This window comes from Dipteris shenzhenensis, chromosome 6 (assembly GCF_047967505.1).
Source record: "Dipteris shenzhenensis isolate YYH24624 ecotype China chromosome 6, Dip_SZ_1.0, whole genome shotgun sequence".
Taxonomy (NCBI): domain Eukaryota; kingdom Viridiplantae; phylum Streptophyta; class Polypodiopsida; order Gleicheniales; family Dipteridaceae; genus Dipteris; species Dipteris shenzhenensis.
Genome location: NC_141601.1, coordinates 7333040 through 7348859, shown reverse-complemented (window position 1 = coordinate 7348859; position 15820 = coordinate 7333040). Strand labels below are relative to the sequence as shown.

At 45.1% G+C, this 15820-nt stretch overlaps 1 protein-coding gene across 1 annotated transcript in view; it reads right to left on the bottom strand.

The window, feature by feature from the left end:
* The window catches only part of LOC147900715 (brefeldin A-inhibited guanine nucleotide-exchange protein 2-like), a 47602-nt gene extending 32108 nt beyond the window's left edge, over window positions 1–15494 (bottom strand). The window contains exons 1-6 of the mRNA XM_087375926.1: window positions 14080–15494; window positions 13608–13925; window positions 13180–13531; window positions 12515–12937; window positions 12119–12411; window positions 11733–12006 (exon numbers count right to left, since the gene is read on the bottom strand). Of these exons, the coding sequence (XP_087232052.1) occupies window positions 11733–12006; window positions 12119–12411; window positions 12515–12937; window positions 13180–13531; window positions 13608–13925; window positions 14080–15263 (2844 nt within the window). The 5' untranslated portion in view covers window positions 15264–15494. The remainder of the gene's footprint in view (window positions 1–11732; window positions 12007–12118; window positions 12412–12514; window positions 12938–13179; window positions 13532–13607; window positions 13926–14079) is intronic.
* Between the last annotated feature and the right edge of the window lie 326 nt (window positions 15495–15820).

Sequence of the window (15820 nt, the reverse complement as noted above, 5' to 3'; positions counted from 1 at the left end):
AGTAGAACGGCACATGCAATAAAAATAGTGACGCAACCCATGGGCAATGCCCAACTCACAAGAGCTTGAGTAGAAGGGCAACATGGAAAAACGGCAAAGCAACACAATGTTTTCAATAATGATACATTGACTTCAGCAGGGTTGGGGAAGACCTGCAATGTAGATCAGGGCAAAGCGTTGGTAGATAACCTAATGCAAAGGTACTTCTTCCACACTAAGCTCTCGCCCAAAATCTTCTTGTGTTTGTGAGTTCCAATGTGAGCTATGGCTTAGATTTATCTCAATTGCCTACAAATGCTTTGCAAATCTTCTTCTGCACAAGCGTGAGCTTTGTGGGATTTCCCTTATCTAGGGTTTGCTAGGTCTTGTGTGACACACAGCAAGGCCACATGAGATATACCTAGATGAATCCAGGGACATTTCCAAACTCATCCTCTAAAAACACGACATAGTGCAGTTTCAATCTCATGATAGTCACTCATAAGGTTGAAAACCATAAACTCCATCATGCATAGCACAAACTAGCTACTATGACATCCCCACTTGACGTCATCAGCGCCCAACAGTGGGTGTAGACCATAGTATAAAAATATGCTCTCACACATACAAATCCACACCCACACATACTTGAGCATCCAACTAGCTACTATGACATCCCCACTTGACGTCATCAGCGCCCAACAGTGGGTGTAGACCATAGTATAAAAATATGCTCTCACACATACAAATCCACACCCACACATACTTGAGCATCCATTTATACAAAGTCTTCATACTGAGTTTCTTTCGACACTCCGGAGGTGAAGGGCAGACTCAACCATGACAAAGCCTAGCACTAAAGGAGAAGGCTAATCAAAAAGTAGTCCAAAACCTCTTTATTCAAGCTACAACTGCTTGTGAAGTCTAAATGCTTTCATTTTAGTCTTTTTTTTTTTTTTTAAGAAGACAGTAGCAGAGACTGTTTCTGCTAGCAGTTTTCACTTATCTGAGAAAGTATCTACTGTCAAAAACAGCAGAAATCAGAGATTTGCAGAAAAAGAATACGCATGCCTTTGAGCAGAGAAAAGAGGGAATCAGATGCATTCTGAATGTTTTCTTTGCAACAGCCAGAAAAGGGGCAATATAGTTGTTGATGCCTTGGCAACTTTGTGGGTATATGCCTTGAGCTGACAGCCCAGTACTGGCATAAATTGTGAATGCAAGACACCTCTTGTTGAGGTAAATTTTCTCTTTGAAAAGCGAAGGCAGCGTGCATCAGTTGCATACATAGTGTGTGTGTGAGAAACTTGCAGATCTCAGACGAGTTGTAAGAAAATGGCTCAATCACCTATCCAGTGGGATTCACAAGATAGGGATGTACATCCAAGACAGAGAAGTGTGCAACAAACGCAGCAAGAATTTGAGCAGATGGTACGCACTCGTATACAAGAGATGGAAAGCATGGTGGAGTGCACAGACCACAGATGGGTCAGCCCCAAAGAAGTGGAAGGATTTCAAGAAAGCCTTCTACCAACAGTTTATGCCTAAACAGTTTAGAGATCATGTTCTTCAAGATTGGGACAGTTTGCATATGGATGCAGGAGATACAGTGGATGTGTACAACCAAAAGTTTTGGGACAACCAAAAGTTTTGGGATGCTTATTTGCAGGTTGCACCTTTCAAAAAGATCTCCAAAGGAACCCAAATGAGAAAGTACAGAGCAGGTCTCAGTCCAAGAATCCAGGCAGTAGTGAATGCTTTAAGGGCAAAGAACATTCAAGACCTTATGCATTCAGCTTCAGTAGCTAGTCTTGTGCCGTTACAAGATCCATCTACAGTACTATCCTTGCATGCAAGACGTGTTGAAAGAAAGAAAACTGATTTTTCAAAATCAGAAAAGAAAGAGTACCCCAAGGTTGAAAAGAAAGGGTTTCAGCCTCAGAAGCCGAGGGGTACTCAGTTTTCAAAGTCACCATTCACCCCTGAACAGATAGCTAAATTCCGTAGAGATGGGAAATGCTTCAAGTGCGGCAAAGAGGGGCATGTGGCTGCCCAGTGCCCAAAAAAGCCTTCAATTTCGAAGGGAAAAGAGGCAGAGAAGCCACGGGGACCGCAAAAGCCAATGGCAGGAGGAATTCCTGACATACTGGGTCATGTTTCAAACCCAGAAGAACGAGAATTGCTGCTATCATGGGGCAAAGTCAGAGACCAGCAAGCGCTAATTTTATTTGATCCAAGGCTACTGATAATTTCATATCAGAGGACCTAGCCCTGAGGCTGGGAATAAAGATGGAGGAGGTGGGCAGGGCTTTGGATGCCGATCGGATGTTCTGTGGGAATCCTGTGCCAGTCACTCCCTTGATAGGGAAGCTCCGTCTTCATGTAGAGAGTTATGTGGATCAGGAAGACTTCTTCATTTCTCCACTGAAACATCATGATGTAGTCTTGGGAATGCCTTGGTTTCATCGCAAGGCAGTGAAGTTGACTCTTCCTGAAAGAGTGCTGGAGTTTGTGCATAGGGGGAAAAACCAGCGTTTAGTTGCCAGGAATAAAGAGGAGACGAATTCCGTCCAGCTGTAGAGAGGTGTCTCCTCGTCTGCATCATAGTGATCCTTCTGCCACTTGAGCCACTAGGTGACCGCCTCGCCTGTGAGGTGCATGGATGCTAGGATGCACCGCTCGTTGTCCTTCATAGGCATCACTAACATCATGAAAGCCAACCCTCGACATGAACAGCAAAGAACTTCAACCACATGACACAGGTCCGTTGTACCAGGTGAAGGGAGAGGAGGGGAGGAGAACACAACGGAAAGAGATTTTAGAGTAGCGAGCAGAGATGGGGAGTAGCATAACTCATTAGAAAGCAAGATGACTGATACACCCCCAGAAGATACACACGAGGCGAGCTCTTGACTCTAGCCTCTCACTCCTTCACTCACGCCTCTCGCCCTTGCCAGAATGTCCCCCTCCCCTTTCCCCCTTCCCCCTCTTCACCTTCTCCTCCTCTGCTCCACCCCCCGCTACCAATCTCCTCTCCTTCTTCCTATTGGATGTCTTCTTGCACCCTTAGCCATCCTTAGCCATTCCACCATTTGTGGGCCGCTCTGTCCTTGAGCCCAGCTCGTCTCCTTTTTGTTCCCCTGTACTGCTAGTACAGAAGAAAGATGGCTCATTCCGTATGTGTGTCGATTACCGCGCACTGAATGAAATGACCATCAAGAATAGATTCCCTATTCCGCGCATTGATGATGTGCTGGATCAGTTAAATGGAGCTTCAGTTTTCAGCAAGATAGACTTCAAGAGTGGCTATCATCAAGTCGCGATACAACCACAAGATGTGCATAAGACAACTTTTCGCACTACATTCGGGTTGCATGAATACTTAGTGATGCCTTTTGGGTTGACAAATGCTCCAGCCACATTCAATAGAATGATGGATCGCATCTTCCGAAAGTACATGCATTTCACGGGTACTTTCTTTGATGATATCCCCCTCTTTTCAAAGACAGAAGAAGAGCACAGGGAACATCTTGCTTTGGTATTTCAAGAACTTCGAAATCATCAACTTTCTGCCAATAGCAAGAAAAGTGAATTTTTCTTGGAAGAGATCCATTATATGGGGCATATAATATCCAAGAATGGGATACACATGGATCCTGCAAAGATCCGAGCCATCCAAGAATGGCCTGAGTTGAAAACTGAGCATGAAGTCCGTAGTTTTTTGGGACTTTGCTCCTATTATAGGAGATTTATCAGGCATTTTGCTGATATCGCAGCTCCATTACATGACCTTACTAAGAAAAATGCAGCCTTCACATGGGGAATATCACAGAAGAAAGCATTCAATACACTCAAGGAGCAGTTGACTACAGAGCCTATTCTTGTAGTCCCAGATCTTTATCAACCTTTTGATGTTGATTGCGATGCTTGTGGAGAGTGTGTTGGGGCTGCATTGCATCAGAATGGTCATGTAGTGGCTTATGAGAGCAGGAGACTTCGGGATGCTGAAAGATATCTGGGAATCTATGAGAAAGAGTTATTGGCTGTAATTCATGCCATTCATACATGGAAGCATTATCTTTTGGGGGCCGATTTTACTGTTAAAACAGATCACCAAAGTCTAAGATACTTTTTGACTCAGACCAAGCTTTCCGAGAAGCATATGAAATGGGCAAACATGCTGTCAATGTATCATTTTCAGATTGTCCATACCCCAGGAATTCGGAACAGAGTGTCAGATGCCTTGTCCCGAAGACCCCAGGTCAATAATGTGACTATTGCTTATCATCAGGACCTGGAAGGCATGAGGGAACAATATGCTGATGATGCAGATTTTGGTGAGATTTTACAGCAAATGCAAGAGGGGCAATCCACTAGTCACTATTCCCTGAAAGATGGGTATCTAATGAAAGATAATTGCCTATGCATCACTCAGGAGATGAGGAAAAAGATTTTGGAGGAATGCCATGCACCTCCCTATGCTGGACACAGAGGAATTACAGCAACAACTCTAGCACTAGAGAGGTATTTCTTTTGGCCAGGGATGCGGAAAGATATACATCAGTTTGTTACTGAATACCTTACGTGTCAGAAAGTGAAGTATGATAGACGGAAGGCACCTGACCTACTTATGCCTCTTCCCGTGCCTCAGGCACCATGGGAAAGTATTACAATGGACTTTATTTTTAATTTGCCAAGATCAAAGTCGGGGAATGATGGGATTTGGACTATCATTGATAGATTCAGCAAGCAAGCTCATTTCATTCCGGTTCGCAAAACCATAAAGGCAGATCATATAGCCTTTCATGGCACAGATCTTTAAGCATCATGGTATGCCTAAGTCCATTGTCAGTGATCGAGATCCCCGAATGACCAGTCTATTCTGGAGAGCTTTATTTGATAACATGGGGACGAATCTGAATTTATCTTCTTCTTTCCATCCCCAGACAGATGGTCAAAGTGAAGTAGCAAATTCTACAGCATTGGATATGCTGAAATGCTACGTGGGTGACCAAGGTTCAGACTGGGAAAAGTACCTACCATTGGTAGAGTTTGCTTACAATAATACAGTACACAGCTCTACAGGGAAAGCCCCCTTTGAGGTCATTTATGGAAAGGTGATTTTGACACCTATCCTAAGGACCAAGGATGAAATATTTGCAGCTGATCAGTTTGTGAGAGACCTCCAGACAGCTTACAGCCAAGTCCGGACAGCAATCGAAAGGTCTCAAGAGAAACATAAAAGAGCTGCAGATAAGCATAGGAGACAGTTAGATCTCAAGGAAGGCGATTGGGTACTTTTATAGTTTGAAAAAGCTAGGCTCCACAAGTTTAAAGGCAAACAGAAAGTGTATGCAAAGTTATCTCCCAGATACTATGGCCCTTTCAGGGTTACAGAAAGAATACATGAGGTTGCACACAGGTTATCAATGCCAGAGCATTGGAGGATTCACAATGCATTCCATGTGAGTCTTCTAAAGAAATTCCAGGGGCCAGAACCTACAGAGCCAATATCAAAGGATCCACCAGAAGTGGATGAGCTGGAGGAGATCCTTCAGCTAGAGCAAATTGTGTAACCATACTGTACGCAAAGGCCCTCAGGGCAAGGAGTTTTACAGGTATCTTGTAAAATTCAAGAATTATACGGCATTAGATGCCAAGTGGATGGACGAAGACATGTTATCCGATCATCCACAACTTTTGGATGTTTGCAAGGAAGCTTTTCACTTGAGGTCAAGTGAATAGAAGGCGAGGGGATGTCACCACAATGTAAATATCCTAAGTCAAAGTACAATTGACCATTTATTTGATCATAATTAAAGAGTCTTATATGTGTTAATTATGGTCAAAGAGTTCTTTTAATGGTCAAAGAATTGACTACGGTCGAAGATACTTGACTCTGGTCAAGTAAACCTGACTTTGGTCGAGGAGACTTGGTTTATTACCAAGAGGGTTAACTATAATTAACCAGAGAACTACAGAGCTGACTGCGGTCAAAGAGTGTTGACTTCGGTCAACGAGACTTGACATGCGCCAAGAGGGTTAACCACGGTTAACCAAGATGTGCCAACTTCGGTTGGAGAGTTGTGCCAACTTCGGTTGGAGAGACTTGGCTATAATTAAGGCGCCTCAACCCTTGGTCAAAGCTCCTTAATTATGATCAAGAGCGTTGACTTCGGTCAACCAGAGAATAAATAAATATATTTGTTATATTTCTTATGTGTGCACGTGTTCAGTGGGGATGCCCACCGTGACTAGAATTAGTCCACAGTGTGTTATTTGCATGCAAAGCGCTAACAATTAATGGGTGCCATGGTGGTGCGCTTTAAATTAATTGTTGCACGTACTAGAAAGAGTGATTTTCCTAAGCGCTACGAGAGCCTAACAAGAGTCTGAGAGGCGGTTCGCGTGTGACCAAGTGCTTCGAAGACTCCAGAGTTGCCCTTAGTGGCATGTAATTAGGAAAGTAGTGTAGAAATTGACAAGTGGCTTGTTGCCAAGAAGAGGAGCCTGAGAGCTCATGTAATGGTTCATTCATTCACGTTTTGGATTTTGTATCAGGCAGCTCTACGCTGAACTCTTGTAACAGATTCTCTCTTCAAGAAATAAAATACCTTCGGGGGGGTCCAGCCCGACATGTTGTCCTGGGCCCTAGCTGTGTGTAGAGAGAGAGAGAGAGAGAGAGAGAGAGAGAGAGCTCTTATGAGAGTGCTTCTACAATAAATTATGAGCGTGAGGTTCCACGAGAGAGTTAGTATTTCACCCCCCAGCTAGCCACAAGCAAGAGGTTACTGAGAATACAGCAAACCATACACTTAACAAGTCTTCATCCGTATAGCCCATACGACTGTATGGAATCTATGTGCAAATCGTGCATACATCCATCTGCAAATCAGCTGCAAATCGTCCATACACACATCTACAAATCAATCGTACACTTTCGTACACGTCTGCAAATCAGCCGTACAGCTTTGCTAACACGTGTACATTCCATCCATACAAATTCAGCAATTGACTGTGATAGCAAAATCACCCATACAAATTGACCATACAGGCTGAAAAACATCGGGACACTGCAGAAATCATCTATGCATTTGTTGTACGTCGTCGTACAATTCCTGCCGTACAGCTGAAAATGTATCCGTAGAATTTCTTCAATCATGTCATGCAGCAGCGTACATTTCCTGTCCAGCCCCTCTTTTCATTTCGATGGTTGCATTTGCAAATCTAGTCATCTCATTTGACTTTCTCACTGCTTGACCTATCACAAATTGAGGTATTTCATATACAATGACAGACATTGCAGACGGCTTTTCTTGATTTTGCCCTCTTTTTGCTGCAATTTCCCTCGAGAAATTGGGGCTTTCGGCATTCAGTGGCAATTGTCACTTTTCCACTCAGGCCGGTGACAATTTCAGAAATTTGCTATTTTTAGCAATTTGAAGTGGCAGATTTTGGGGTTTTTTGAAAGAAGTGAAAGTTTATTGCAGACATTGCATGCTGGTACAGTGACATTGAGCAGAAACTTCACTTTGCTCTCTTTTTGGCATACTTTCCTTTTTCGAAAATTTGAGGCTTTGCAGGATTGACACTTGCAATTATCTCCTTTGCCTTGAAGTTCAATTTCAGATTACTTTTGAGCATTTGGAGGACAGCTTTATGCTTTTGGAGCATTGACATTTGCAGAGCATTGCAGTCATATATTGCAAGACAGCCTTTTGCATTTTGGCTCAGTGTTTGAGAGCTTTGCAGTCAACTTTGGAGCAGCCAGCTCAAGCACTATAGCCTTGAGGCTTTGACATTTGCAGGGCACTTTCTTTCTTGGGAATTTTCAATGGGAAACCATGAGTCATTTGGAATGCTTGCCGCTGAGGACAAGCTTGATGGTACCAACTATCCAATGTGGCTGTACTTGGTGCGACACCCATTGGTATCCAGAAATTTCTGGGGTTGTACCTATATCCAAGACTAGACCTCTCCAGCACACGCATCTGCTGCCTCCTCAACCACTACTACTGCCACTTCTGGTTCATATACCACTGCTCCCGCAACGTTTGCCGCAATGCCTGCCACACCTGAACAGACATATTGGGATCAGCCTGCATTGTACTCATGGGTAAGTGAGCAGACCATGTGGGCATGAGGTATGCATGCCACAGGGAGATCTGGATGGATCCCGGCACATCATGGGCAGCCATGTGGACAATGTAGCAGCAAGTAAATTTGCCATGTGGGCTGCCACGTGGGCAGCAGAGACTGCAGCATATGCGAGAAGAAGAAGGTGGTGGCTGCAATCCAGCAAGATCCACATGGAGAGGCTGGTAGACCTGGCAGATGAAGATAGGAATCTGATGAGAAGATCGGCTGTGCACGCAGGCCAGCAGCGTGGCAATGGAGGGAGACAAGGCTGGGGCAGATCAGAGGGCCCAAACAAGTGCAGATCAGGGGGTATGCCCCTATTCCAGTTGGCCAGCATTCTGCTGGTCAGCCATCCTAAAGACTGCTAATCGGCAGTTCTTACTGACTATGGGATCAAGGCTCAGTTGGCCTGATCTGGAAAGGGGGGCAGTGTTGAAAATAGGAGGGAATGAATCACTCAAACCTCCACCCAAGATCTCTCCAACTCTTACACACAATCAACTCAGATAGATGATCACAGATGCAATAAACACTCACTCAGAAATAACTTGGACGGAGAGAGAGAGAGAGAGTATTTATTGCATTTGTGATCATCTATCTGAGTGGAGTGTGTGTAAGAGATGGAGAGATCTTGGGTGGAGGTTTGAGTGATTCATTCCCTCCTATTTTCAACATGGTATCAGAGCCCAAGTAGGAGGCTCACAGGTGTGGGAGCCTGAAAGCAGGGACCTTGCTGAAGGACGACCCTGATTCAGAAGCTCTTGGAAATCGACTTCCACGACTGGAGGATTGTGCCCTTGCGAAGAGGAGGGTGACTCAGGTTCAGTCAGGTGCGTTTAAAGTTCGCAGCCCGGGTTATCTGGAGATGTACTTTTGTTGCAGACCTTGCCAAAGGAAGGACGGGTTGAAACAGACCCTCAGAGCATGGTGCCTGGAAGACTCCAGGTTGTTCACTCATTATGAGGGGGACAACTGGAAGATTGTGGAGGCTGGATTGCTCGAGTTCGAAGGCGGGAACGTGACTGAAGGAGGTGGTACTAGGAGGTGCTACCAAAGATGGACCTGTGTACCAGGATGGTGTGCGAAAGCGGAACCGGACCTGGTGGAGCAGGATCCACTGGATGAAAAGCCAGGAAAAGATTTTGACATCGAAAAGTTCTAGAGGACTACAACCAAGGAGTTACTGGAGCATCTTCATCGACGTGTTGGCATTGGGCCGAGATGTGTCGGTGAGAGGGGGTGTTGGAAAGGTCACCTCCCCATCTGTAAGCCCCCAAATGAGGAGAGCGTGGGGGAGGGAGACCTAGGGCAGGATGAGCCCAAAGAGAGATTACCTGGATGTGTGGATTTGGGACAGATTTGGAGCATTCATGGTTGGTGGGGTATCCCAAGGATGAAAGGCTGCATCAGGAGCAGCTCATGGGTAGGAAGATGGCGGGGACACAGTGTCTTGGATCAGGCCTGGCATGAGGCACTCAGTGGACTGCAGCAGGACCCTATGAAAGGCACGATGACTCAGCAGGATGTACGGAGCAGTACGGTGTAGGACACGTGGCTGGAAAGAGCCTGGCAGAGGGCAGAACCAGCAGGCCTGGTGGAGCAGATAATTGGGCTGCCAGTGGGCAGTGGCATGCCTTATATAGGCTGGGCTCCTGCCTTGATTGGAGGGCCAAAAGCCCTAGAAGTGTGGGCCAAAGGGCCCTAGTTTTGTGAGCCCTTAAAGGGCTGGTTGGGCTGAGCCAACCAGGTCGGTTGGGCCAGCCAACCTGGTCTGTCCAGTCGGCCCAGATTGAAACAGACTGGTCGGGTTTTTGACAGGCCCCTAGGCCTATAAAAGGAGGGGCTTCATGCCCCATTATTCATCCAGCATAGCCAGCAGTTCCAGGGCAGAAAGGAGCAGCAGGAAGCCTACTCTCTGGGCCTATCTACAGGAGGTGAGAGGGTGCTTGAAGGGCTGCAGACTTAGCCAGGAAGAGGCTGGACCTTGGCTGTCTTCTAGGGCAGCAAGGTGCTGAGATCATCATCTTCTGGAGCAGCCATTTACAAGCAGGTTGGAGCAGTGGAACAGGGACCTGTGTGCTGCAGACAAAGCTTGGCAGGGGCTGCCCACCTAGGCTGATTCACAGGCAGTAAGGTGGAGAAGAACACACTGGACGGAAAGTCTACAGACACTCGAGGAGGAGCACGCGGACTCGAGTCTAGAGATAGCCGGCAGATAGGAGAAGGACCTTGTGGTAAGATCAGAGGACCACACCATTGGTGGGACTCTGGATCTATCTCTTTTGTATTGTGTCCATAGTTTTGGACGGAAATATATATTTTGGTGGTTTCTCTATCTGGCTGGTTCATTGTCTATTGATGAGTCTGCACATCTATGTGACCCACATTAAGTAAAGAAGTTTGTGATTCCACACCCACACCGCACACTGTGTGAGCTCCTGGGCATTATTATAAGTCTTCCGCTGCGTGTACCCTCTGTTGGGTCTTTTCTAACAGGCAGACCAGCCCCTCCCCTATATAAGGTCCCACATGGGGCTTTGCCAAGACACTCATACAGAGGCTTCTGAAGCTCACAGGATCATATATCTAGATGAATCCAGGAACATGCCCATACTCATCCTCTCAAGACACAACACTGCAGTTTCAATCATGATAGTCACTCACAAGGGTTAAAACCATTAACTCCATCACGCATACCAGGAACTAGCTACTATGACATCCCCACCGACATCATCAGCCCCCAATAGTGGGTTAGACCATAGTATAAATATATGCTCTCACACACACAAGTTCACACACCCACACGTACTTAAGCATCTATATACAGAAGTATTCGAACTGAGTTTCTGTCAGCACTCTGGAGGTGAAGGGCAAACTCGGCCATGACAAAGGCTAGCACTAAAGGAGCACAGGGCAGAGTTAGGAGTAGCAAAGGAATCCTAGACTGAGCATCCACAGGCAGCCGATTGCAGCAGGTGACAGGATCTCTGGCGGATCATCAACTTTGCCTATTTTAGCATATGGTTTGAGTAAAATACTGAGTTATTTTGCCTTGTTCTACTGCTGTCTACTACTACAGATCCCATTGCTTGTGATTTCTTGTGCACACATTCTTTGAAGTTGGATCTACATCTGTGTTCTATTTGGTTCAAGATTCTTGCGACGGTTCTCCATTCTTTCACTGCAATGACAGGTCAAGGTGTCAGGGTAAAAGTCTAGATTCTCCAACGGACCCAGCCTGGTCAAGTTGATAAGACCTGACCAGACGGCTATAATATATAACCAAACTGAGTCTTGACACCCTAAGTTGGTTTGATTAAGTCAGTTGGCTGACATGGGATCAGCTCCAATCACTAATCTTCCTAAAGACAGAAAAACGCCCGCCCCAGGAGGCTGGCCACTAGCTAGCAAGCTTCCACATTTCTCTCGTCACTGCTGTTGACAGAGTGGTGGAACAGTTAAATTAAGAGACAATGTCCAACCTCTCTGAAAATTTATAATTAAAACAGGCATCCTTATTCTGTTATTAAAAAATAACAAGAAGGACGCAAATAAATTAAAAAACAACCACCAACAGAAACTCAGGACCGCTGATTGAAAAATATATCACGTACTTTGATGGCATCAATATTCTTCTGCTTTATGTCTGCAGCAGAATGCAGAGAAGTAAACTTTGCCAATGAAGTTAAGAATGCATCACGCTGAGTCTGCATACACATGACTGCAGTGATGTGCACCGCATGACGAAATCCTTCAAGACATTGAAAAGTTACAACTTCATCTTCACTTTGGTCCAGAGGCACACTAAAAGCAGCCAGCATGGGAGCCCAAGAGACCTCTACCATTGGCCTTAATATTTCTACATCTGAGGCAGCATAATACACCGTCCTGCAATGTTTTAAGAAAACCATATCATACCCTTTTCAAGATCACTGCCAAAAACAGTCCTCAAAAGTGCAGATCTACAGCCTTAGGTGTCATTCTAATCAAATTAACGTACTCTGATTTTCCTGCCTTTGCTTTGAATTGCTCTTGCATGTGACGAATAACATCATCACTTGTCTCCAGAGCCTTATCGCCAACACGTTTTCGAATAACAATATTAAGTATAGTGTCAAGACCCAACATTCTGTTCGCATTTGTGGGCTGTTTGTTCTGTGGAATCATGGTATCTGCTTTCAATTTGATTTCATTCTTCACTATGCGGTCATACAATGCTCCCAAGAATTCCTCAGGTACATCCTTGCCATCATCAATTCCCCTGTTATTCCGGAAGAAATCTGCTTTAGACATCTGCCAGAACAAAGATAGGTTTAGAACCAAAACTTCCAGCTGAAAGTTCGAGTACAAAGAACTACGTCAAGTACAAACTAGAAGTCGGAAAAACAATACTAACCTTATTTTTCACAGTTGGGTTGTGTGCATCCGTATTTAGCAAGATCACTGAATAAGCAAGCACATAAGCTGTATCTGCACTAGTAAAGGCCTTTGGATTGCATTTACAATATCGTTCTGCAAACTTCTCCATTATGCGATCAATCTTTTGGGCCTCACCAGGCAGCCTGAAGCCCAATAATAGTGTTCGGATTGCATCATCAAATTCCATATCTTGAAAGTTGAAAGAATCAACATAGGCATGCATAACTTTCAAAGAACTCTCCTCATTTTCTCCTAGGTAGTCACCAATCATAGTTTTGTCCAAACCCGAAGCATTTTTTAAAAAGGTAGCTATTTCTTCCGGTGATGCTCCCACCTTATTAGCGTTCACAAGAAATGCAATACCTTTCCGTGGCTTTCTATTAAAAAGTGATATCCCTTCCTGCAAAAATTTTTGACTAGTTAAAATTCCCATCTAACAACAATAGCAAATCCACAAAGCAATGCACCTGTTCTCTAAGAACCTATAGTTTAAAAAGTCCACCTTTCAAGCCTGGGAATACAAGTCTCCAAGAGTAAAGTGCCTCTCCTTAAGATTTCCTTCAGGGGAAAAAGGCGGCAGATAGGCAGGGTGTGAGGAGCATTATCTGTGCAGCAGTTATGTATACAACAGGTGATTCTTACCTGCAATTCTAATTTGTAGGCACGACGTTGCTCAAATGTTGCTGCCTCTGATGTTTCACTAGTAGCTTCACTACGACTATCTGTGCCCTCAGAAGCTTCCTCGCCACCTTCTTGTACAGCCGTTGCACCAGTGCTTCCACCTTCAATAGTTTCCTCTAATTCAGAACTCTTTTGGTAATGTGTAGCATCTGTAATACGCAACTGTTTGTTCATCCAATCCCCCATGGAGCGCAAAACTCCCACCAAACACTTCATGGCAGCGAGTTTTAAGGTCCCATCTTGCATGGGAGTAAGATTGGTGACCGCTCCAGGAGGAATGCCTTGGGCAGTTTTCAATAATCCATTAACCATCCTGTACAGAAAGTTGAGGTGCATTAGCCATCACGAAACGCTGCAAACCGCATGCACCAAGAAGGTTATAGAAATACCTTTCGAAAGTATTAGATGAGTCCACATCACAGTCGTAATTCACAAAAATATCCACCAGGATTTGAGAGTCCACGCATAGCTTTTCCAAAAACCTCAAAACTACCATTTTCTGCTGAAAGTTGGGCTGAGCCACGTTTTCCAAGACTCTAAGAACAATCATGGGAAAAAATACTCCTATCTCTGCTTTCAGCCCAGATCGAAACCTGGAGACCAGGCTCATAAAGATGGAGCACGACAACTGAAAAATGTTCATTGTTGATGAAGCACTATTTTTTAATAATGATAAGCACAGATACTGTTTAATTGCACCTAAAAACCTGCACATGAAAAAAAGGACATGGGTCGTAAAATCACCACAATGAAACCTGGAATCCTTCTATCAAGAGGCCAAATCTCAGAATGTATCTTTATAGCCAAATTGCAACCAACTAGTAGCGATAATGATTAATAGTAAATGAAATTTTTATGTACCTATCGCTTTTTCGAAACACTTCTCCAGCATTTTCCAGCAATATCTTCAGCAGCTCCAGCGCTAGAATCTTCCCACGCATGGACTGCGGATCAGTTCCCTCTTGAGGCGAAGATTTCATTGACAGTTTACAGAGCGCCCTAAAGACTAGAAAAGCGTCTCTGCGGAGTTTGTTAGTAATTTGTAATTCTAGATCTCCATCCCTGTCTAGGTCTATTTCTGAAAGCTCCCCCTTTCTTTCTTCCAGCGCATTTTTATACATGCTTATTTCCCAATACTTTGCATCTAGCATATCTTTGTCCGTGGATTCCATATAGTTTGTCGGATCTGTGCTCTCCACAGCTACTGTATCAAAAGCCCCGTCGTGGCCCATCGACTTCAGGGAAGGTGACGGATTCAAAACTACCTCGATATCTTGTACGACCTTCGTAATAAAGGTCTGCACAAATTGGGTGATGTTCGAATCAGAAATGGATCGCTCAGTCGGTTCCATCAGATCTGCTACAACGATTGGCTGCACCGGCACAGTAGAAGAATCGGCCTCCATTCTTCTGAAAACGATGACGAGCATTTGAATGAGCGATGCTTTGGCGGTTGTCTGATTGACGACGACTTTGCTTCCGAGGTAAATGTCGTAGCAAGTCCGAACGGCGTTCAAAAGGCTTTCTCCGTGCACTCGCAAGGGCACAGAAGTAACGGCTGAAAGCAGCGTTTTGAGAACCAAAAGCTCAATTGCATCGTCCACTATATCGTGGCATTTGCACACAGCTTCCATCATCTGTACCAGAATCTGATTTTCCACCGCATTTGCAGCATCCACTTCTCCGCGGAGATGGCCATGAGAGATCAACTTCTGGATCGCGTCCAGAGCGGGTTCAACGACTTTCACCGATCCGGTCTCGCACGCAACGACTAAGGGTTGCAAAATGAAGACTGCATCGTCCGCACTGAAGCAGCGAGAGCCGTCGAAGAGAGGGCTGTCGGGTTTGGCTGAGGGTTTGTCGACGCCATCGGCCTGTTCGACAGCTTCCAGGGCGGAAAGCTTGTCGATGACGGCCTTACAGTCCTGGACGAGCTTGGAGTGCTTCCGCCAAGCTGCATTCTTGATAACCTTCTCGAAAGCGGGATTGAGAACACGGGCAAGGCGAGAAAGGTTAGAGGAAGAACCTGGGGAAGGAACAGCCATGGCGAAGTCGGGATCGACGTCGAAATGCAAGCGGGGGGAAGGATTGAGGGGAAGATCAAGCGATTTCGCAAATTTCTTGTGGATGTGATAGTCGGGAGTCGGCAGGGATGGGGTGGGGAGACTGAGGGAGGAAGAAGAGGAGCCCTGAGATGTAGTGCGTGAGAGGGCAATCCGCCATAGCCTGAGCTTCAGAGCTCATCGCCGCAGAGCTTCAGAAGCTCAGGCCTCCTTGAAAAGTAGCACGATCGTCCCTTTCACTAATCGCTTCACTAATCCATCTTTACTTATCTAAAGCTCTCTCTTAAACGTAGCTTCAATTAGCATTGGCTTTTTGGTTTGCATCTAATAAGAATCGATGTTGGAAAAAATCCACCCAATTTGGCACTAGCTAGAAAGTTAGCTTAATGTTATCTCCTTTCAATAGGCCTTTAACTCCAAGTGTGTTGCTCCTAGTAAACTTAGACAGTCCATGCTTTTATCAGGTGTTGATCATGGGAAATAAAGAGAAAAAACTCATGTTAGAAAAAAACGAGCAAGTTTCAGCTGATTAGGAGTAG